This window comes from Pongo abelii, chromosome 6 (genome assembly GCF_028885655.2).
Source record: "Pongo abelii isolate AG06213 chromosome 6, NHGRI_mPonAbe1-v2.0_pri, whole genome shotgun sequence".
Lineage (NCBI taxonomy): Eukaryota > Metazoa > Chordata > Mammalia > Primates > Hominidae > Pongo > Pongo abelii.
In genome coordinates, this window is record NC_071991.2 from 101,432,975 (window position 1) to 101,457,283 (window position 24,309).

General features: G+C 40.9%; 1 protein-coding gene across 1 annotated transcript in view; it reads left to right on the forward strand.

The window, feature by feature from the left end:
* Window positions 1–24,309, forward strand: part of LHFPL3 (LHFPL tetraspan subfamily member 3) — a 591,478-nt gene that overhangs the window by 410,656 nt on the left and 156,513 nt on the right. The window contains exon 2 of the mRNA XM_054559650.1: window positions 3,384–3,620. Within this exon, the coding sequence (XP_054415625.1) occupies window positions 3,384–3,620 (237 nt within the window). The remainder of the gene's footprint in view (window positions 1–3,383; window positions 3,621–24,309) is intronic.

Sequence of the window (24,309 nt, forward strand, 5' to 3'; positions counted from 1 at the left end):
AGTGGGGTGTTAAAGTCTCCCATTATTATTGCATGGGAGTCTAGCTCTCTTTGTAGGTCTCTAAGGACTTGCTTTATGAATCTGGGTGCTCCTGTATTGGGTGCATATATATTTTGGATAGTTAGCTCTTCTTGTTGAATTGATCCCTTTACCATTATGTAATGGCCTTCTTTATCTCTTTTGATCTTTGTTGGTTTAAAGTCTGTTTTATCAGAGACTAGGATTGCAACCTCTGCCTTTCTTTGTTTTCCATTTGCTTGGTAGATCTTCCTCCATCCCTTTATTTTGAGCCTATGTGTGTCTCTGCACATTAGATGGGTTTCCTGAATATAGCACACTGATGGGTCTTGACTCTTTATCCAATTTGCCAGTCTGTGTCTTTTAATTGGAGCATTTAGCCCATTTACATTTAAGGTTAATATTGTTGTGTGTGAATTTGATCCTGTCATTATGATGTTAGCTGGTTATTTTGCTCCTTAGTTGATGCAGTTTCTTCCTAGTATCGATGGTCTTTACAATTTGGCATGTTTTTGTAGTGGCTGGTACCGGTTGTTCCTTTCCATGTTTAGTGCTTCCTTCAGGAGCTCTTTTAGGGCAGGCCTGGTGGTGACAAAATCTCTCAGCATTTGCTTGTCTGTAAAGTATTTTATTTCTCCTTCACTTATGAAGCTTAGTTTGGGTGGATATGAAATTCTGGTTGAAAATTCTTTTCTTTAAGAATGTTGAATATTGGCCCCCACTCTCTTCTGGCTTGTAGAGTTTCTGCTGAGAGATCAGCTGTTAGTCTGATGGACTTCCTTTTGTGGGTAACCCAACCTTTCTTTCTGGCTGCCCTTAACATTTTTTTCCTTCATTTCATCTTTGGTGAATCCGACAATTATGTGTCTTGGAATTGCTCTTTTCGAGGAGTATCTTTATGGTGTTCTCTATATTTCCTGAATTTGAATGTTGGCCTGCCTTGCTAGGTTGGGGAAATTCTCCTGGATAATATCCTGCAGAGTGTTTTCCAACTTGGTTCCATCCTCCCCATCACTTTCAGGTACGCCAATCAGACATAGATTTGGTCTTTTCACATAGTCCCATATTTCTTGGAGGCTTTGTTCATTTCTTTTTATTCTTTTTTCTCTAAACCTCTCTTCTCGCTTCATTTCATTCATTTGATCTTCAATCACTGATACCCTTTCTTCCAGTTGATCGAATCAGCTATTGAAGCTTGTGCATTCATCACGTAGTTCTCGTGCCTTGGTTTTCAGCTCCATCAGGTCCTTTAAGGACTTCTGTGCATTGGTTATTCTAGTTAGCCATTCATGTAATCTTTTTTCAAGATTTTTAACTTCTTTGCCATGGGTTCGAACTTCCTCCTTTAGCTTGGAGAAGTTTGATCATCTGAAGCCTTCTTCTCTCAACTCGTCAAAGTCATTCTCCATCCAGCTTTGTTCCGTTGCTGCTGAGGAGCTGCATTCCTTTGGAGGAGGAGAGGCGCTCTGATTTTTAGAATTTTCAGTTTTTCTGTTATGTTTTTTCCCCATCTTTGTAGTTTTATCTACCTTTGGTCTTTGATGATGGTGACGTACAGATGGGGTTTTGGTGTGGATGTCCTTTCTGTTTGTTAGTTTTCCTTCTAACAGTCAGGACCCTCAGCTACAGGTCTGTTGGAGTTTGCTGGAGGTCCACCCCAGACCCTGTTTGCCTGGGTATCAGCAGCGGAGGCTGCAGAACAGCAGATATTGGTGAACAGCAAATGTTGCTGTCTGATCTTTCCTCTGGAAGTTTCGTCTCAGAGGAGTACCCCGCCATGTGAGGTGTCAGTCTGCCCCTTCTGGGGGGTGCCTCCCAGATATGCTACTCAGGGTCAGGGACCCACTTGAGGAGGCAGTCTGTCGGTTCTCAGATCTCAAACTCCATGCTGGGAGAACCACTACTCTCTTCAAAGCTGTCAGACAGGGACATTTAAGTCTGCAGAGGTTTCTGCTGCCTTTTGTTTGGCTATGCCCTGCCCCCAGAGGTGGAGTCTACAGAGGCAGGCAGGCCTCCTTGAGCTGCAGTGGGCTCCACCCAGTTCGAGCTTCCCGGACTCTTTGTTTATCTACCCAAGCCTTGGCAATGGTGGGCACCCCTCCCCCAGCCTCGCTGCCACCTTGCAGTTTGATCTCAGACTGCTGTGCTAGCAATGAGCGAGGCTCCATGAGCATAGGACCCTCTGAGCCAGTTGCAGGATATAATCTCCTGGTGTGCTGTTTGCTAAGACCGTTGGAAAAGCACAGTATTAGGATGGGAGTGACCTGATTTTCCAGGTGCCGTCTGTTAAAGCTTTGCTTGGCTAGGAAAGGGAATTCCCTGACCCCTTGCACTTCCCGGGTGAGGCGATGCCTCGCCCTCCTTCGGCTCATGCTCAATGCGCTGCACCCACTGTCCTGCACCCACTGTCCAACAAGCCCCAGTGAGATGAACCCAGTACCTCAGTTGGAAATGCAGAAATCACCTGTCTTCTGTGTCGCTCACGCTGGGAGCTGTAGACTGGAGCTGTTCCTATTCGGCCATCTTGGAACCACCATAACATTTTCTTTATCCATTCATCCATTGATAGACATTAGGTTGATTGCATACCTTGGCTATTGTAAAGAGTGCTGTAATAACATGGGAGTTCAGATATCTCTTTGACATACTAATTTTATTTCCTTTGGACATATACTCAATAGTGGTATTGCTGAATCATATTGTAGTTCTATTTTTAATTTTTTGAGGATCCTCCATGTTGTTTTCCATATGGCTGTACCAGTTTACATTTCTACCAACAGTGTATTATAGTTCTCCTTTCTCTATATCCATACCAGAAAAACAAAGAAAAAGAAGGAGAAAAAAACGAAACTTTTCTGTAGCAGGGGAAGAGGGGAGATCCCAATATAAAAATATTTTTTATAGTGATTCAAAGTCAGTACACACTCTAGTGTTTGCCATGTTATCCTTTTGTGGCTGCTGTCATAGCTCCTCAAAGCCAGCCTTGAATTGTTATTTTGCAGTGTTATGATTCCTTATGACCTATTTGTAATGGAACCCTTCCCACAAATGCACCCCAAAATTCCATTTCTTAATATTTTCTTAACCTCTTTCGGGATGCTTGGGCTCACTGTAAGGTGCATTCTCAAAGTTTCTTTCAATGTAGAGTGCTGGGCTGCTTTTACCTTAACCAGCAAAACACACACGTGCACGTGCGCGTGCCCACAAACACACACACATTCAGAGTGACAGTGGTGAGATTTGCTGTTTTTTAAATCAAGAATAATTTGAAACAATGATTCAACAGACAATGGAAACATTTGCTAAGTTAAGATTTATTGACTTATCTTTTTTGTTTCTTTTGTTTTTCTCTCTTTCTCTCCAAGCTGCCTGCCTTGTGCTTGGCTGTATGATTTTCCCTGATGGCTGGGACTCAGATGAAGTAAAACGGATGTGTGGAGAAAAGACAGACAAGTACACTCTTGGGGCTTGCTCAGTCCGCTGGGCATACATCCTGGCTATTATTGGAATTTTGGATGCCCTGATCCTCTCATTTCTAGCATTTGTGCTTGGTAATCGACAAGACAGCTTGATGGCAGAGGAACTGAAGGCAGAAAACAAAGGTAAGATTGCTTTCGGGAACTCTTACCTGGATGCCTCAAGCACAAAAAAATGGTGCTCTCCATTCTTTCCCCTCAAATACTAGTGCTTCCCCTGTGGTTCTAATTTGCTGCCTCTTTTAATACTGTGTAGCTTGCAGACTTTACCCCAGACTCAACTCAAGAAACTTACACGATAAAAATATAATATTATACTTACTTATCTTTCTGAAACTCCCTTAGTCCATTATTATTATTTTGATGGTTTTTTTTCCGGTTTCTTCTTCCGTCTTCCTCTGATTTCAGGTTTGCCATCAGAAGCTAATGGCTAAGATGTAACCATGGGTGGTGTCTATTTGGTTGAATGGAAAGTACTTTCTCTCCATGTATTCAGCTATGTTTTAGGTTGAAATAAATGCCTGGAGAATCTCTAACATCATCTATACATATCTTTATTAAACTATTTGTGATAATTGAATTCAGACCCAACTTCTCAGAGAGAAGTAGTAAAACTGGCCCCAAATAGTTAGTTAGAGATTTCAGTAGTTACCTAATTAGCTGAATTTTAAATGTGTTATCTGGGTATCAAAAGTCCTCAGACTTCTTTTCAAAAAGAAATTGGCTTCTGAAACACAAAGAAAACCAGGATAGAAAATAGGACATTGACTATTGAATGATACATAAATATATTATAGTGGGCAAATAAGAGGTAGCAAGTTATTATTGAAGATGAATCTTTTAATTTTCTTTTCAGATTTCTAAACCAATTTTTTGGGATAGAATTTTGATGTCTCTTTTTTTTAGTAGACTTAGATTCATTTAACAGTTTTATCTTTATGTTATCTTTAACTTTAAAACTGTGCACTTACATTAGCACCTTTAGCTGAGTGGCTCCTTCTTCTAGCTCTTAGTTCTACTTGGGAGCTAAATCCATCCTTGAAGTATGAGATTTAGCTTATTATTTCAAGTAGGTGCTAACTTCAAAAACCCTTCACTGCTTCAACGGGACTCAAATATAAGTATATATTAGTTTCTACATAAATGTCACATGTAATGATAGCATAGCAGGCTTTATATCTAGACCATCACTGTTTATGCGGGTAAACTATGACATAGAAATAGTCTGTGGACTAAAATGGAGCAGCCCAGGAGAGCAGCAGTCATCCACAAACCCCTTTTCTCCCTGATTTATAGGCAGAACACATATTAGTTTACTTAGTTCTATCAAAAGTATTCTAAACACAAAAATAACCCTTACACAGGGGAGTGGTGCTGAAACTTCCTAAAAACAAAACTACCACCTTCTCAGAGCTGCCCTTTCTAGATAAAAAGGATGATATGAAGATAATTATGCTTTTATTTACATTATAGATTTTGTGCTTTCACAGGCATTCATTAGGGTGGTACCTTTGTTGTCTTTGTAGCTTGTTGGATGTAGACAGGTCTCTGTCCAGTTAACTTTACTTCAAATGTAATGGTAAGGATAATTCAATATTAGAACAAGCTATCTTTTTCAAAAGAATGAATTAAATAAAAGCCTAGCTTGTTCTGCAGATTCATGATTTTTGCCCCCACCTAAATGGACCAGAATGCTATTGTTTTCTGTACAGTTCAAAGTCATATTTAGAACCTTTCACTTTCCAGACATCTTTTGACCACAAACAAAGAGAAGAAATTCACAAGAAGAAAAATATAACAAAAGCAGGAAGATTTTTACTTGGGAATTGAGAATTATAACTCATACTCACAATATGAGTGACAATAATTCTTCCAATTCATGTTTCAGAAAAGAACAGCTAGAGGTATAGAATAATGCTCAACAGTTTTCAAAATTGGTCTTTTCTTCTGGTTGATACATTTAAAGGTTGATGTCTGATCCTTTCCATCTGAGTCTTCATTAAACAAAGCATCATGTTCCGTCAGTGATATATTAAACCGCCTTGCTATAACTTTTGATGAGAAAGAAGGTTTAAAAAGGCCAATATAAGGTTTAGGGATTATCTTTGCATAATTCTTCTGTGTTCATCATCTTCTCCATTTGCATGTATGACCGTAGTTTCTTCCATCCTGTTCTGAAGGATGAAAATTAGTAGGAGTTCATCTGCATCAAACCAGATAGATCCAATAAAGCAGTCGGATCATCAGGCCACATTGATGAAACATTTCAGTTGCACCACATTTTTATTTCTCAATTGAAATTCCTTAATCTCAGACTCTGAGAAGATGTAAACAGCTCTATTGTAGGGCATATCAGACCCTCGTGCAATGGGATCTATATAAAATCAGACCAGGATTTCTAAGCCTTGTATAAAATTTAATCAAACCTGCATGTTCCTGGGAAATGGTACAAGATTTACACTTGCTATACAAAGTAGCCTTTATTGTTTGGTATTATTTAAACACTTGCTAAACATTGAAGCTTCCAAAGTCAGATTGTTCGAGGAAAGACCAATCAGTAGTTCTGTATGTTGTATGTGTGAACATAGTTTCATTAAACAGTAGTTTTAGTGGTGTTCAGGTGCATGTAATTATCAAAATTAAATGTCATCAATGCTATCTTCTATAGATTCTAAAGGAAGAGAGGTTGGTTTTAATTTAAAATATAAGAATAATTTGAAATTGTGTAATTAATTATATATAAATGGGTACTTTTACAAATTGCATGGATGCGTTGATATAACTTTTCACCTATTAAGACTTTTTTCACTATTATTTTTTTGCTGCTGTTCTTGTTTTGGATTTCACTATTAAGTTTTTTCTGATAAAACTACTGAGATGTACCGTGGTAGCCAAGGCTTCCTTTTGGTTTCAGGGCAATGCAATGAGACAAGCAAATCTAGTTCCAGCTTGAAATTTTAGAAGAATTTATTAAGCACATGATGCCTTTCAGTGTCATGGAAGAACGCAATGTCATATCTCAAGACTTGGCTCAACAGAGCAAAGTATTCATACATTCTGATAGAGATTACACATCTGAAAGGGATACACACTGTAATGTGTTTTATAATCTCCCAGTTTTATGGTTGATATGGTCTGTCTCTGTGTCCCCATCCAAATCTCATCTTAAATTGTAATCCAAATTATAATTTCCACTTGTTGGGAAAGGGACCTCATGGGAAGTGATTAGATCATGGAGGTGGCTCCCCCATGCTGTTCTCATGATAGTGAGTGATTTTCATGAGATCTGATGGTTTTATAAGTGTGTGGCATTTCCCCTGCTGGCACTTCTCTCTCCTGCTGCCATGTGAAGAAGGATGTATTTGCTTCCCCTTCCACCATGATTGTAAGTTTCCTGAGGCCTCCCCAGCAATGTGGAAGTGTGAGTCAATTAAACCTCTTTCCTTTATAAATTACACAGTCTCAAGAAGTTCTTCATAGCAGCATGAAAATGAACAAATGCAATGGTCTACCAATTATATCACTTACATCCCATAATGAACAAGAGCATTATAGTGAGAATAAGCTTGAAATTGCAGAATATGCCCCTAATGTGAAGTTCTTCCTCAGTGTCACTTTCATGTCATGATCATGTCTTCTTTTTGTGGCTATTGTAATTAATGCAGCAACACACGTCCCCATTTATCTGGAAAGGCCACTGTATTAGTCTGTTCTCATGCTGCTAATAAAGACATACCTGAGACTGGGTAATTTATAAAGGAAAGAAGTTTAATTGATTCACAGTTCCACATGGCTGGGGATGTCTCACAATCATGGTAGAAGGCAAAGGAAGAGCAAAGTCACGTCTACATGGCAGCAGGCAAGAGCTTATGCAGAGGAACTCCCATTTATAAAACCATCACATCTTGTGAGACTTACTCATTATCACGAGAACAGTATGGGGGAAAGCGCCCCCATGATTCAATTAATCTCCACCTGGCCCTGGCCTAAACATGTGGGAATTATTACAATTCAAGGTGGGATTTGGGTGGGGACAGAGGCAAACCATATCAGCCACCATATAGATTCAGGCTTTCTAAGTGTCATTACAGCAAGGATATTGCTTAGATCCATGAATGCTTCCCAACATTCCACCTAATGGATACACAAAAATCACTGTTACATGAATTCTAAAATATGCAAGGGGAGGGAAAAAGCTCAATTCTAATTGTTGAACAATGCTCTACTCACAGAGTCTTCAGATGAAAGGGAATACAAGATGCTGCTGAGCCATAAATTAATCATCACAAAGGTGATATTCAAAAGGAAAACAAGGGAGGGGTGTACACAGCTAAAAGTCTCCACTTCTACAGACTGCTTTTTCCTGTGACACACTTCCAGTCAACTAGCCCCAATCCTCATTTCAGTGTCCCCCTTCAATGCCTCCCACATGCCTAAGTTTCTCCTTTCCACGAGATCATTTGAAAGAAGTCACAGCTAAGATTTATCATAAATTGTAAAGTGGGAAAATTAAAATGAAGGAATTTTAACATACTTAAAAAGTATGTTAAAAATGTAGTTTCATGAAACAGAAGGCAACAATTTTGAAGATACAACTGTTGTCTTAAAGAAAACCTTTATAAGAGATAAACTGAATAATCTATGGAGTTTCAGTGAAGTGCCAGAATATTTCTTTATGCCAAAAAACAAAGCCCCACTGAAAAAGAAAAGTGGAACCTCTTTAAATATCTAACTAACTTAATTTTTATTTGTTTTTATTTTTATTATTCTTAGAGACAGAGTCTCACTCTGTTGCTCAGGCCAGAGAGCAGTGACACGATCATAGCTTACTATAGCCTTGAACTCCTGGGCTCAAGCGATCCTCCTGCCTTAGCCTCTAGAGTAGCTAGGACTACAAGTGTGTGCCATCACATCCTGCTACATTTTTGTGTATTGGCGGTGGGGGTTGTTTTTTGTAGAGACAGGGTACCCAGGCTGGCCTCAAACTCCTGGCTTCAAGGGATCCTCCTGCCTTGGCCTCCCAAAGCAGCAGGATTACAAGTGTGAGCTGCAGTGCCCAGTGCCAACTAACTTTATATAGGAGCTGGCACACTCAGTAAAACTCAACTGCCTGCTCTGAATTTGGGGAGCAGCTCTACAGGGTGTGTGCTATCCCTGGCTCTGGGGCTGATCGTGGACAGGCAGGTATTGTTTGGGAGTTCAGCAGCATGATTTCTAAATGAGCCAATAACAGTAGGCATTTAACCTTGATATGCTGCTTAATCGCATATTTTAACACACTGAACTGTGAAGTCAATTTAATTATGTAAAATTAAAGTTTCATCCAGATAAAAAGGATTTGAAATGAAAGCTTCATTTTCAATTTCTTTCATTAATTATGAAAGGATAAATAATTACATTTTCCAGAGCGCCTATGCCACAAATACCTCTTTCCTTGTCAGACACCATTCATAAAGAGGTCTGTTTCTGCATTTGTGTATATAGTCTTTGGAATTTCTTATCAGATAATTGGGTCCTCTCATGAACAATTTTAAAGTCACTTTGTCTTCTAGCACTTAAACTACAAATGAGAAAACATGATTATCCATCAAGAGGTGACTCCAGCCACCATTTATATATTAAGGGTTTAAGCTTTTTTAATGCTATAGTGGGGGAGGTAGAATAAATTCACTTTATTTAAGCAACTAATTGAGAAATCTTTCAAAATTTTTGTTTTAGGTATCACACCATGTTATGGCCACACTGGGAGTGGCGGTGTGGTGTAGTGGAAAGATTGTCCACTTGGATTCAAGCTGCCCAGTGCTAGTCCTGTCTCTGACACCAGCTGAGGAGCCTTGGGCCAATATCTTAATAGTTCCAAAATTAAGCTTCCTGGCCTGTGAAATGCAGGGCATGACCAAATGTCATCTGAGGGTCTTTCTAGCTATAATATATTTCAATTCTAAGGATATCTTCAGAGGTGTTCTTTAAAAAGAGGACATGAGGGCAGTAAATGCTCCTGCCTTTGTATCAGTGAGCACATTAAATACTCTTTTAGGAACTTGTTAGTATGCAGGGTTGACTAGGGGAGGGGAAATGTGAAAGTCAAAGGGGATGGGAGGCCGAGTCGGGCTGATCACTGGGTCAGGAGTTTGAGACCAGCCTAGCCAATATGGTGAAACCCCATCTCTATTAAAAATACAAAAAAAAATTAGCTGGGCATGGTGGTGGGCACCTGTAGTTCCAGCTACTCAGGATGCTGAGGCAGGAGAATCTCTTGAACCCGGGAGGCAGAGGTTGCAGTGAGCAGAGATCATGCCACTGCACTCCAGCCTGGGCGACAGAGAGAGACTCCATCTCAAAAAACAAACAAACAAACAAAAAGTCAAAGGGGAAGGGGCTCTAGGATGCCCCGAATGTTTCCTGCTTCAGATGTGTACCCACCCATGGACCCATGCTGTCAGAGGCCTATATAGTCACACCACCAAGAGTAGAATGAGTGCAATTTAGAAACTCTGGTCCATGGCAGAGGAGCCTCCTTGCCTCACTGCATTCTGATACCATGTGGTGTCCATGTGAACACCTTAATAGTGGACAGAACCCCAGATCATAGACAGAAAACTATTTCTGGTCTCAACTCTGGCAGGTATTAGTCATGTGACTTTGGCCTAGCCCCTTAACATCTCAGAGCCTCGGCTTTACCTTCTTTAAAACATTTCTTTAAAATATTTAAAAATATTTAACAATACCCATCCCTGCCTCCTACATAGATTTGAGAGAGTCCAACAAAACATGTGTGTGAAAGCAATTTATAATCAATAATATCTACATAGGCTTTATTTATTCTCATTACTAAGCATTTTCCCATATAACCCTTTCGTTGATCTCTGCAATAACCCTGTGAGATGTTTATCATTATCCCCATTTTACACATCAAAAACCAAGCTGCAGAAAAACTTAATATTTTATCTAAATTTTCACAGCTAGGAAGGATTGGATGCAGGACTCAAACACAAATCATTTTCCTCAAAATTTCCAGTTCTTTGTTTTACACAGCATCATGTAATCAATTCTTTTTTCCTTTTTTTTGAGACAGGGTCTCATGCTGTCACCCAGGCTGGAATACAGTGGCATGATCACGGCTCACTGCAGCCTCGACCTCCTGGGGTCCGGTATTCCTCCCACAGCCTCCTAAAGTAGCTGGGACTACAGGCACACACCACCACGCCCTGCAATTTTTTTTTTGGTCCTTTTTTTTTTTTAGAAACAGGGCCTTACCATGTTGCCCAGCTGGTCTCATGAAGTCCTAGGCCCAAGGGATCCACTTGCCTCAGCCTCCCAAAGTGCTGGGACGTATAATCGATTCTTATAGATGCTTGTTCTGTTGCTTTCAACTTGATCAGTCCACTCTGTACAAGTAAAGAGTTTGGTCTTATTTTTATTTGATAGCTTTTAGATAATGTTATTAATCAACAGTTTAATGCATTTAAGAATGAGGAATAGCCTTTAAAGCTATACTCTTACTTGGCTATTAACTTTATAAAAACCTACTGAAGTAAGATCAGGAAGCCCAGAAAAAAAAGTATCTTCAAGTGCTTTGAATTAAAACCTTCATAAGGTCATAGTGAACTGCCTGTTTCCCGATGGGATTTGTGTTTAACAAAGTCCTTGTGGTCATCAAAGCATCTCAGAATGTGCCTCTAAAGAAACTGCATATATCCTGTCACTTTTTCAGAAGGGCCCAAGTTAATCTGAGAGTTGGAGCTGACCTTAGATGCCCTTATAGAATTGTCTTATATTCATGCTACTTCTAATTTCTCTCCTCCCACTCTTTTCATGAACTCATTCCATTCAGGTTTTCACCTCAGAATTTCATAGGCACTGTCTTATCAAGGTCACTCCAACCTCCTAACTGCTAAATCTCATGCTCAACTTTCAATCCTTATATTGACCTGTCAGTAGCCTTTTCACAGTTGACTACTGGCCCCATCTTGAAACCCTCTCTTCAGTTGGCTTCCGGTCGCTGACCTTGCCTAATTTTCTTTCTGGGCTCTTCTGATGTGGTCTGCTTTGCCAATTCCTTTCACATGGCTCCATTCTTTAACTGGTGTATCCTTTCTAGCTACACACACTTCCTTAGGTAATCTCATCAGGCGTCACAACTTTAAATAACATCTATATTCTGATTTCTCCCAAGTTTAAGCCTCCTCCCATCCCTTCAATGAACTTTGGTCTCTATACCCAACAGCTTACCCGATACCCCTTTTTGAATATCTAATTAGCTTCTCAAACTTAATATTTCCAAAACTGAGCTTCTGATACTCCCCACAAAACATCCAAGCCAAAGCAGACCCTGGTGGTCGGCTGACACTTCCCAACTCCCTTTCCTCTCTGGCCAACAAATTGTCAGCAGGAGTCGGCTGCAGGGTTCCTGGGAAACTTTTGCTTTCCTGATATAGAAGCTGCCCCTTCCTTTTTCTCCTTCTTCCTAAAGGAACATAAAAGAGATGGCAGGAACTGCAGCCGCCATCCAATGACTGTGAGGAAATGGAGAAGAGAATCACTGAGATTTGCGCACTGTGAAGTTTTTAAAACAAATTCCAGGAATTTTACATGAGAAAAACAAAACTCTTATTATTTAAGCCGCCATGGTTGAATGTGCTGCTACTTGCAACTGAAAGCATTCCTAATTAATACAGTATGTTTCAAAAATGAATATTTGTTGTGGTATAACCCTGTAAGTGTGTACCAAGAACCAATGCAACAACAGGAAGAAAAACTGACAAATTATTCAAGACTCTTCCTAGATGCCTGTAGAACACATATTCCCTATCCCATCTTCATTCATTATATTTCCTCAGAGGCTGGATGAATACTTTCTCAGTCAGAAATCACTAGCCCAAGCCAAATTCAGGTACCCAATCCAGAGCTGCCCTGGGTTGGAAATGTGTAGGCCTGTGTTAGTTCAGATTATTTTATTTGGGGTGCTGCATGCCATAAGCTTGTCTGAAAAAAGGGGGAGGCTTTCAAGAATTGGTCCAGACAGAGAAATTTCATCTTCTTGAAAAACTTAGGTCAACAATTCATATGCTTCAGCTACTAAGGGGGTGTAGTACCTTAGGGGTGATAAAACCAGTGTCCCCTCTCATCTATATTGGGGATCAAGGTAAAGAAATATTGAAATGCAGTGACAGAGGCAGAAAGGCCCTGGTTCTTCACAATCACCTGGGGAGATTTAAAAGGATTCCAGGCCGGACATGGTGGCTCACACCTGTAATCCCAGCACTTAAGGAGGCTGAGGCGGACGGGTCACTTGAGGTCAGGAGTTCGAGACCACCTTGGCCAATATGGCAAAACCCCATCTCTACTAAAAATACAAAAAATTATCCAGGCATGGTGGTGGATGCCTGTAGCCCCAGATACTTGGGAGGCTTAGGCAGGAGAATCACTTAAACCCAGGAGGTGGAGGTTGCAGTGAACCAAGATCATGCCACTGCACTCCAGCCTGGGAGATAGAGCGAGACTCCATCTCAAAAAAAAAAAAAAAAAAAAAAAAAAGTATTCCAGGGATTGGGTCCCACTCCAGAGAGTCTCATTCAGTTGGTATGAAGTAGATCTAGGTATGAAAAATTCCCCAGGAAGTTCCAATGCACAGCCAGTATTGAGGACCAATGAAGTCACTTAACTCCCTTGTTTTACCGATGAAAAACCAAGGCGCAGAGAAAGGAAATGAAATCTCACCAGTTTGTTTTATTATAATTAGAAATCAGTAAGTAACCCATGACATAGAAAGTTTCACTCAATCATAGGCTGAAAATCACATTTCTGATAAAATTTTATTGCTGCCTTTTCTTGGAAACAGAGCTCTCTGCCAGCGTTGGGAAACTGATTTGTGCTACCTGCTAGCTCTGTGAATTAGGGAAAACTTAAGTGTCTTCATCTATAAGGGCATTAATAGAACCTGCCTGATAGAGATTTTATAAAAATAAAAGGAGATAATGCATGTAAAACTGTCTTTCACAATGTCTAACACATGTTAACAATTGTCATTTTTAGTGCTTTGATTTAATGTAACCAACATTTATATAGTGTTTGATTAATGGGGTGCATAGCCCATGCCCCTCACTACCTTGCCCTGCTGTCTCCCTTTGTTCCTAATATCACTGAATCATCAAGGAGGCCTCTTGAAGATCTGGAGATTGCTTCCTCCACATGCTTAAATTTAATTTTTTCCTCTGGTTGCTTTACAAATATTTTTAAATATAAGGGTGATCATAGTTGGTCAGTTGGTTTCAGTTTTTGTTTTGTTTCTTATAATCTCCCCACATACACCTATATTTATGAGGTAAGAGACTAAAAGGTTATTCCTTTACAACATTTATTCTTTTACCACATTTGCCATCCATGGAACTCAAACTGTGTAGCTATTTCTGCAAGTTCGATGACAGTCCCCGAAGACAGCCCTTATTCCCCTGATGGAAATGTGACTCCTTAGAATGTCACCCATTTTCAACCTAGCTGAGAATTCCCTCATTGTATTGCTAGACAGATGAGGGGCAAAGCCAAGCCTTAAAAATGTCTGTGTGAATTTGGGATGAGGTGTCCTTCAGAAGTAACGGAGGGAAGAGATTCTGCCCAGGCAGAAGAAACAATAAAGACAAGAATCCCCCATGTAGAAAATACAATCACTTTAGTTCATACACAGGGTGATGAAAATTTAGTGCTAGTAGGCTTGTAGGTCCCTGTGTTTTGTCCAGAACATATCTTTACTTTCCTCACCATAAACACAGCAAGTAAAAGCCAAGTGTCAAACAAATACAAGTAATACAATTTTTATTATTATAGAAGTTAAAATAAATCTTGGGAGACTATTCCCCCATTACTCAGAAACCCATTTCTCTTTGGCTGTCCCTTGGGATGCATTCTGAAGTAATCCCTTCCTTCACCAGCTAATGCACACCCACTAAGTGACACCCACAGCAAGCCTTATCATTATTATTATGCAAATAATAATTTTCAGGTAGTAGCTATGGAGCTTCTAAAAGCATAATATTTACTTGGGATACTTATCTTAAATGCAAATTCTGACTTCAGTGGTTGTAAGGAACAGCTCTGTAATCTTTTTTTCTTCAGTTAATAAATTGTATTTTTAGAGCAGTTTAGGTGTACAGCAAAACTGAGCAAAGTAAAGAGAGTTCCCACATACTCCCTTCTCCACCAGCTCACAGCCTCTCCACCATCAATATCTTACATCAGTGTGGTCCAATTATTACAACTGATGAACTGATATTGACACATTATTATCAACCAAATATTAGGGGTCACTCTTTGTGTTGTACATTCTGTGGGTTTTGACAAATGAAATCTTTATTTTTAACAAGCACATTTAAGTAAATGCAATGCAATTAATTTGAGGACCACACTTTAAGCAACACTGCCCCAGGTGATTTATAATCACATTAACACTATGATTATAATGTAACGATACGGAGGCCAACAACAATGGCCAGACCACTATAATAGAACTTTAGAGTTCCTTTCATAAATATCTTGGCAACCTTCAATGCATAAACAGGCTCTATTCCAAAAGTCCACTTCTAAATTGGTGTCTTGGAACTCAGATCACAGGCTTTTCACAGAAACAATTGATGTATACAATGATCAAGTTCTCGGACCTACTCTTCAAAGCTTATTTCACTCATAATATTATAAGGTTATTTTAACAATCATATTTAAAGGGGAAATAATAGAAATGTAAACCCATAAAGATAATGGACAAAAATGTTTTGAAAATATTTGAGAAGTTTTTTTCAATATTCAATATTTGAGAATAGAGGTCGGGGGCCTCTTTTAAACAAAACTTCAAAGGCACAAACCATAAGGCAAAAATATATATTAATTGAAAACATCAAAATAGGACTTCTGCTCATGAGAGACAACAAACACAAAGACCAGAAGATAGATTGAGAGAAGCTATTTGGAATGTTTCTAGCCAATGTATCTAGAATAAGCAAAGGATTCCTCTGAATCAATAAGAAAAAAAAAAAAAAGCTCAGTTACAAAATGAGCAGATTATGAATAGGTAATTTTTAGGAAAGGAAACTCAAAAACAGAGCCAGCATGTAAAGAAATGCCCAAATAATTGGTAATTAGATAAATGCAAGTTAAAACAGTGAGTTATCGGTTTACACCTTTCAGGCTGGCAGAATTTAGACAGGATCATAGGCATAGATTTGCCTTCACATGCTGCTAGTGGGAGTGCAGACCATTGTGAGGAGCAATCTAGTCCAACAGATAAACATTGCCTGTGACATGCCAATTCTGCTCCTGGATTTACGCCCAGGAAATTTCTTACTAGGGCCTTAAGGGACCATGTATGAGGATATTCACTAGAGCATTACTTGTGGTGGGGAGTTGGAGGAAATCTGGTTGTTCACTACGGATGGGTGGATAAAGAATTTGGGATGAGTAGAAACCATGGAGTACTAGGTAGCAGGTAAGAGGCAACAAATTAAATGAACACATAGCGAAATGTATGGATCTTAAAAACAGAATGCTTAATAAAAAAAGAAACAGAATAAGATAAGAAATAAATATCACTTAGATAAATTAGAAACAATGTGTACCAAACAACCATCTTCACTGTGCAAAAAATATTCACATAAAAATATATATGTTAATGGTTGCCTACGGAAGGGAAGAAGAATGGCAGTGGAAGATAGGATGAAGAGGATTCAACAAGAAAGGACAGTGTGGTATAGGGGGAAGAGCACAGGCTTTGATGTCAGCCTGCCTGGATTAGAGCCTTAGCTTCACTGCTTACTAGCTGTGGATCTTGAACAAATCACTTGATGACTCTTAAGCTTCTTCGTGTGTAAAATATAGACCATCTTACAGTGCCATAGTGAGGTTTAAAACACATAATCCAAGTATGGCACTTAGCTTAGTGCTTAATATATAATTAGTATTCAATAAATGTTAGCAATAATTGTAAAAGAACCCTGGCCTCATGATACAGATCAATAGTGGGAACATAAAGAATTAAGAGTAGAAAATAAGGGTTGGGAGAAAGAAAGGATATGAGAGAACTGATTAAGGAACAGGAGGAGCATGGTGATGGTTAATTTTTCCATCTTTCCCATAGGAATCTCTCAGATGGCATCAGCATAGTCTTCTCTCCTTTACTGTCATTTTTTCCCCTTGTTTTCTCTTCTATTTTCCTAGTGCTACAGAAGTTCTCACTTTTTGTCACCAGATGCTGGGGGGCAGAGTGCGGTTCATCTAAGGAGTAGAGAAGGGGAGGATCCGGGGTCTGCATGAGGAGGAAGAAGGAAGTGTGTCCATTGACTATTTCTGTTTACAAACCACCCCAATATTCAGTGGCTTAAAGAGATAATTATTTATTATTCCTCACAAGTCTGGGAGTTAGAACATCTAGGCTAGATTTGTCTGGGGGTGGCTCTGCCCCACATGTCTCTCATTTTCTTCCTGGAACTAGCAGACTAGAATGTCTTCCAGGTGATGACAGGGCACAGAATAGTGAAGCCCAACAGCACAAGGACTTCTGGAGTCTCTGCTATGTCACATTTGCTAACATCCCATCAGCCAAAGTAAGTCATGGCTGATGGACCATATACCCCATGCACAGGGGAAAATCACCACAAAATGACACGACAAAGGACATGGGTACTGGGAAGGGTGTAGAATTGGGGCCACTCATGCAATTCACACAAGGAGTCACATACTTCTCATGATTGACTAGAGAAAGTGAATATAGCCTAGCTGAGGAAGCAGGGAAACTAAATGCTGGATGATGCAAAAAGCAGGTCTAAGCAAGTTCTCTCTGTCTCTCTGTCTGTCTGTCTCTCTCTCTCTCTGTCTCTCTCTCTCTCTCTCCCCCAACCCCCAACACCACCACACACACACACACACAGAGAAACACCCACATATATTAATGGAAGAAGCCCCAGTGACTAGTGCAGTATTAGTTTTTTGGTGTTTGTTTGTTGTTTGTTTGTTTTGAGATGGAGTTTCACTCGTTGCCCAGGCTGGAGTGCAATGGCACGATCTTGGCTCACCACAACCTCCGCCTCCTGGGTTCAAGCGATTATCCTGCCTCAACCTCCTGAGTAGCTGGGATTACAGGCATGCGCCACCACGCCCGGTTAATTTTGTATTTTTAGTAGAGACAGGGTTTCTCCATGTTGGTCAGGCTGGTCTTGAATTCCTGACCTCAGGTGATCCACCTGCCTTGGCCTCCCAAAGTGCTGGGATTACAGGTGTGAGCCACTACACCCAGCCTAGTATTAGTTTTAATAAGCTAGTTGGTAACTAAGGATAAATAAGTCTTGCTATGGGGCCAGGGGTTAGGATGGGGAGTGGGGATGGAGATCTGTCCTTAAGGAAGTAGACAGCTGGATAAATAGTGCTGTTTGGGGACATTGAAAAACACATGCGCGTGCACACACACACACCCACACCCTTTCTTCAATCCAGAGCAAATGAGAAGTTAAGTAAGGACTGAGATTAGTTTACAAGTTTTTATTAAGCTTGTTCCTAATTTTTAACTAGCCACACCTTGCACTGAACCTTTGATAGCTTATTATTATAGCCTAATGTTGATGTTCATACTAATATCAACAGCAAGAGTCTGGCATCTATAAAATATAAATACAAAATTGTCAGTTACTAATGAAATGAAATTAATATCCAGTCTCTTTTTAGACAAATAAATCTTTTCTCCTAGGATGGGGGAGGATATACTTAAACAATCTGAAATGTGTATCTATATTACATTTTAAGCACAACAATTTTATTTTTATTTATTTTTTTATTTTTTTACACAGTCTCACTCTGTCACTCAGGCTGAAGTGCAGTGGTGCCCTCTCAGCTCACTGCAACCTCCACCTCCCGGGTTCAAGTGATTCTCGTGCCTCAGCCTCCCAAGAAGATGGGATTATAGGCATGCTCCACCACGCCTGGCTAATTTTTATATTTTTAGTAGAGATGGGGTTTCACCATGTTGACTAGGCTGGTCTCAAACTCCTGACCTCAACTGATCCACCCACTTCGGCCTCCCAAAGTGCTGGGACTACAGGCATCAGCCACTATGCCCAGCCCACAATGTTACCTTTTAAAGTAGCATTTATTCATTCAAAAAAGCATTATTTGCTTTGAATATTAAGCAGAGATTCTGACAACTTTTTTCACTACTGTGTGTGTAAAACATCTCTTTTACTGATGCTAAACTTAAATTTAAATGTGCCTTTAATATTTTTTAAATGTAACATTGTTGTACCATGGGCCTAGTACCTAGAATGGTGCCCTACAAGTGAGAAAAAAGAAAGTGATAGGGTACCCCAAAATAAAGCTGCACACCTACAACCATCTGATCTTTGACAAAGTAGACAAAAATAAGCAATGAAGAAATGACTCCCCATTTAATAAATAGTGCTGGGATAGCTGGCTAGCAATATGCGGAAGAATCAAACTGGACCCATATCTTCCACCATATACAAAAATTAATGCAAGATGGATTAAAGATTTAATTGTAAGGCCTCAAACTATCAAATCTCAGAAGGAAACCTAGGAAGTACCATCTGGACATCAGCCTTGGGACATAATTTATAACTAAGTCCTCAAAAGCAATTGCAACAAAAAACAAAAACTGACAAGTGAGACCTAATTAAACTAAAGAACTTTTGCACAGCAAAAGAAACTATCAACAGAATAAACAGACAACCTACAGAATGGGAGAAAATATTTGCAAACTATGCATCCAACAAAGGTCTAATATCCAGAATCCATAAGGCATTTAAACAACTCAACAAACAAAAAACAAATAACCTCATTTAAAAAAAGACATGAACAGACACTTCTCAAAAGAAGACATACAAGTGGACAAAAAAACATAGGAAAAAAATACTTACCATCACTAATCATCAGAAAAATGCAAATCTAAACCATAATGAGATATCATCTCACACCAGTCCAAATGGCCATTAATAAAAAGACAAAAAATAACAGATGCTGGCAAGGCTGTGGAGAAAAAGGAGCACTTATACACTTTTGGTGGGAAAGTAAATTAGTTCAGCCACTGTGGAAAGCAGTTTGGAGATTTCTCAAAGAACTAAAAATAGAACTACCATATGACCCAACAATTCCATTACTGGTTATATACCCAGAGAAAAATAAATTGTTCTACAAAAAAGACATGTGCACTTGTATGTTCACTGCAGCACTATTCACAATAGCAAAGACATGAAATCAACCTAGGTGCCTGTCAGCAGTGAATTGGATAAAGAAAATGTGGTACATATACACCATGGAATACTACACAGCCATAATAGAAGAATGAAATCATGTTCTTTGCAGCAACATGCATCCAGCTGGAGGCCATCATCCTAAGCGAATTAACACAGGAACAAAAAACCAAATACCACATGTTCTCACTTGCAAATGAGAGGTATATATGGACATAAACATGGGAACAATGGACACTGGGGACTACTGGAAGAGGGAAAGAAGTGGCAGGCAAAGGGCTGAAAAATTGCTTATTGGGTACTATACTCACTACCTGGGTAATCCCCTAGTAGGGATCATTTGTTCCCCAAACCTCAGTATCACATAATATACCCATGTAACAAACCTGCACATGTACCCCCGAATCTAAAATAAAAGTTGAAATTATTAAAATAAAAATAAAGCTAGCAATGAGCCCTACACATGAAAATCAATAAAATCATAATCATGGCTGTATAGAGGGGCTTGTCATTTATAGCAATTTTAGTTCAAGCTGGAATAGGACCGTGTCTTTCAGTTCTACCCACTGTGGCTAGCATAGTGCCTGGCATCAAGCAGGTGTCCTATATTTATTTGAATGTAATTAACTGGGAGCTTTCTGCACCCCACCAAAAATATATAAATAAATAAAACTGAAGTGAAAGAATGATAAGATATTACTCATGCAATTTTTCAGGCATAGAGTCATCTGTCTACCATCTGGCCCATTCCTCATGTGAGTAGTTGTTTTTCTCAGGGAAGCGTCACTCAAACAAGCTACGAGATAGATGCATGTAATCAGTCCTAGGTACACACAAGGAGGGGCTTCTTTCTGTCATTAGAATGCTCTCTGAGTCTCCCATAGGGTTGGGTTCTTAAAAGAAGACGAAATATTTAAAACACAGAGAACCAAATCCTCGTAACCCTAAAGTCTTTTTAAAGATTAGAGCAGGTCTGTGTTGTTTGAATAATTTAAGTTGTGCAAATAAGAAATTGTCATTTGAGACATCTCAACTCAGGTAATTTCACAAATGTTTCTCTCTGTAATATACTTGACTGACAGATGACTTCCTGAGCTGATTTTTAAGTCACGCCGGGGACAAATAGACATCTGAGAGAACTGCCTTTTATTGTCTTTTGTTAAGCAAAAGAAGATAGAGTGGGCTGATGCTTAAAGAACTCTCATTTCCTGAACGCTGACTTTTTTGAATGTCTGAGGGGCTAAGCAAGTCTCTTGATTCTGCCTGTATGAAAGCAGCGTGGGAGTGCTGGAAGATGGAATGGGGACTTATCTCTCATAGAACTTTACTTAGGAGTGGACATTATTAACAAGCCCGAGTTACTCGGAGTTAACTCTGTGAGCCACATATGTGCTTATACATGTCCTTGTAGCCACAGTTTAAATTTTTTTTAAAAAAAAAGAGGTGAAATTAATTTTAATAATATATTTAACCCAATATACCCAAACTTTTATTTCAGCATGTAATCCATATAAAAAATTATTATTATTATTATTTTTATGAAGTATTTATTGATAATTCTTGGGTGTTTCTCGGAGAGGGGGATATGGCAGGGTCATAGGATGATAGTGGAGAGAAGGTCAGGAGATAAACACATGAACAAAGGTCTCTGGTTTTCCTAGGCAGAGGACCCTGCGGCCTTCTGCAGTGTTTGTGTCCCTGGGTACTTGAGATTAGGGAGTGGTGATGACTCTTAAAGAGCATGCTGCCTTCAAGCATCTGTTTTAACAAAGCACATCTTGCACCGCCCTTAATCCATTTAACCCTGAGTTGACACAGCCCATGTTTCAGAGAGCAGGGGGCTGGGGGAAAGGCCATAGATCAACAGCATCCCAAGGCAGGAGAATTTCTCCTAGTCAGAACAAACTGGAGTCTCCTATGCCCACCTCTTTCTACACAGACACAGCAACAATCTGATCTCTCCTTTCTTTTTCCCACACATCCCCGCCTTCTTTTCAACAAAACCGCCATCGTCCTCATGGCCCACTCCCGATGGTCGCTGTCTCTTCGGAGCTGTTGGGTACACCTCCCAGACAGGGCGGCCGGGCAGAGGCGCTCCTCACTTCCCAGGTGGGGCGGCCGGGCAGAGGCGCTCCTCACTTCCCAGGTGGGGCGGCTGGGCAGAGGCGCTCCTCACTTCCTCCCACACGGGGTGGCGGCCGGGCAGAGGCGCTCCTCGCTTCCTCCCAGACGGGGTGGCGGCCAGGCAGAGGCGCTCCTCGCTTCCCAGACGGGGTGGCGGCCGGGCAGAGGCGCTCCTCACCTCCCAGACGGGGCGGCCGGGCAGAGGTGCTCCTCATCTCCCAGACGGGGCGGCCAAGCAGAGGTGCTCCTCACTTCCTCCCAGACGGGGCGGCCGGGCAGAGGCGCTCCTCATCTCCCAGACGGGGGGGCCAGGCAGAGGCGCTCCTCACTTTCCAGACGGGGCGGCTGGGCAGAGGCGCTCCTCACTTCCTCCCAGACGGGGTGGCGGCCGGCAGAGGCGCTCCTCACCTCCCAGACGGAGCGACCGGGCAGAGGCGCTCCTCACTTCCCAGATGGGGCGGCCGGGCAGAGGCGCTCCTCACATCCCAGACGATGGGCGGCCGGGCAGAGACGCTCCTCACTTCCTAGACGGGGTGGCGGCGGGGCAGAGGCTGTAATCTTAGCACTTTAGGAGGCCAAGGCAGGCGGTTGGGAGGTGGAGGTTGTAGCAAGCCGAGATCACGCCACTGCACTCCAGCCTGAGCAACATTGAGCACTGAGTGAGCGAGACTCCGTCTGCAATCCCAGCACCTCGGGAGGCTGAGGCGGGCAGATCACTGGAGGCCAGGAGCTGGAGACCAGCCCGGTCAACAGGGCAAAACCCCGTCTCCACCAAAAACACAAAAACCAGTCAGGCGTGGCGGCGCGCGCCTGCAATCCCAGGCACTCGGCAGGCCGAGACAGGAGCCCGAGGCAGGGAGGTTGCAGCGAGCTGAGATCACCGAGATCACCGCAGTACAGTCCAGCTTCGGCAACAGAGGGAGACCGAAAAAAGAAAGAGAGGGAGACCGAAGAAGGGAGAGGGAGACAGGAGAGGTAGGTAGAGGTAGAGGTAGAGGTAGAGGTAGAGGTAGGTAGAGGTAGAGGTAGAGGTAGAGGTAGAGGTAGATCCATATAAAAAATTATAAATTAAATTTTTTTCATGTTAAGTCTTAAAATTCCAATGTGTCTTTTACACTTGCAGCTTATCTCATTCACACAAGCCACATTTCCAGTGCTCAATGGTCACATTTGGCTCCTGTGTTGGACAGCACAGGCCTGGACAGCAGACAGTTCACTCAGTACAAGACACCAACTTTCACTAAGTAATGTCCATGAGTTTATGAAAACGCTCTTAATTTTCCACAAATATTGATGGCTCTTACCTCTTGGATTTTTCCGCGGAAGTTCAGCTTCAGGGAAGGAAAGAGGAAAAGCACCAAGGTTTTCTGGGCACCTACTGTGTGAACAAGGACTCACATCATCTCACTTTCCCCACAACAGACCTGTGAGGAAAGGAGATGATTCTGATTTTGCAGAGGAGAAAATCAAGGTTCAGGCAGGCCAAAGACTTGTCAAGGTCACACAATGAGTGATAGCAAGGCTGGGAAGGAACTCAGGCTTTGCCTCAGAGCCCTGGCACTTTCTATTGTATTATTGTCGCTCCTCAGATACCGCTGGGTAGCAGTGGTTCCCAAACCAGTGAGTGTCCGAATCACTGGGAGAGCTTATTATTAAAGCGTTTGTCACTGGGCCTGACCCCCAGAGGTTCCAATTCACAATTCAGAGTGGGGCCTGAGAATCTGCCCTTCTACCAAGTTCCCAGGAGATGCTGATGCTATTGGTCCAGGGAGTACACTTTAAGAACCCCTGCTGTATAGACTGAATTTGATGCAATTAGGAGTCTGTCTTAAGCTAATGACGATGCTTCCCTTGGCTGCCAGAAACCAAACTTTGATTTATAAACCTGTCTATCGTTATTCCCTTAGTCAGCTAAAGATGGCTACCAAGTAGTATGGACTGGGATAGGTCCACTAGTTATGAACCTTTTTATTCCTTCTTAATTAATTATTAAACATAAGTATAGCATTTTATTGTAATAAGGAAGCATTCACCTCTTCCCTCAGTTCTTGCAAGAAGCAGAAATGATACATGTGGATGTCTTGTATCATGTAAACATACAGTAGTCTTTTCCAAAGTACACACACTTTGAAGTCATCACTATTTACTTTTGAAAAACTCATATGGCATCTTTTTAAAGAAGTAGCTACATCATCAAATATTTTCCTAGTATCATTTTTTTAAGCCAAGTGATAGTTATTGTGCATTCACCACAATTTAGAAAGATCCTGAGTCTAAAATTTAACTGATCGGTATTTTAACCACCGATGCTATGCTCAAGAAGTGAGCAAGTATTTGCCTTTCTACCTATCTGCAAGTTCCATCACATCTTGATTTATTAAGTGGCCTGAGGGCACTTTCAATCTTCCTAGCCATTGATCTCTAGCCCTTTCCATTCTTGCAAGGTAGAG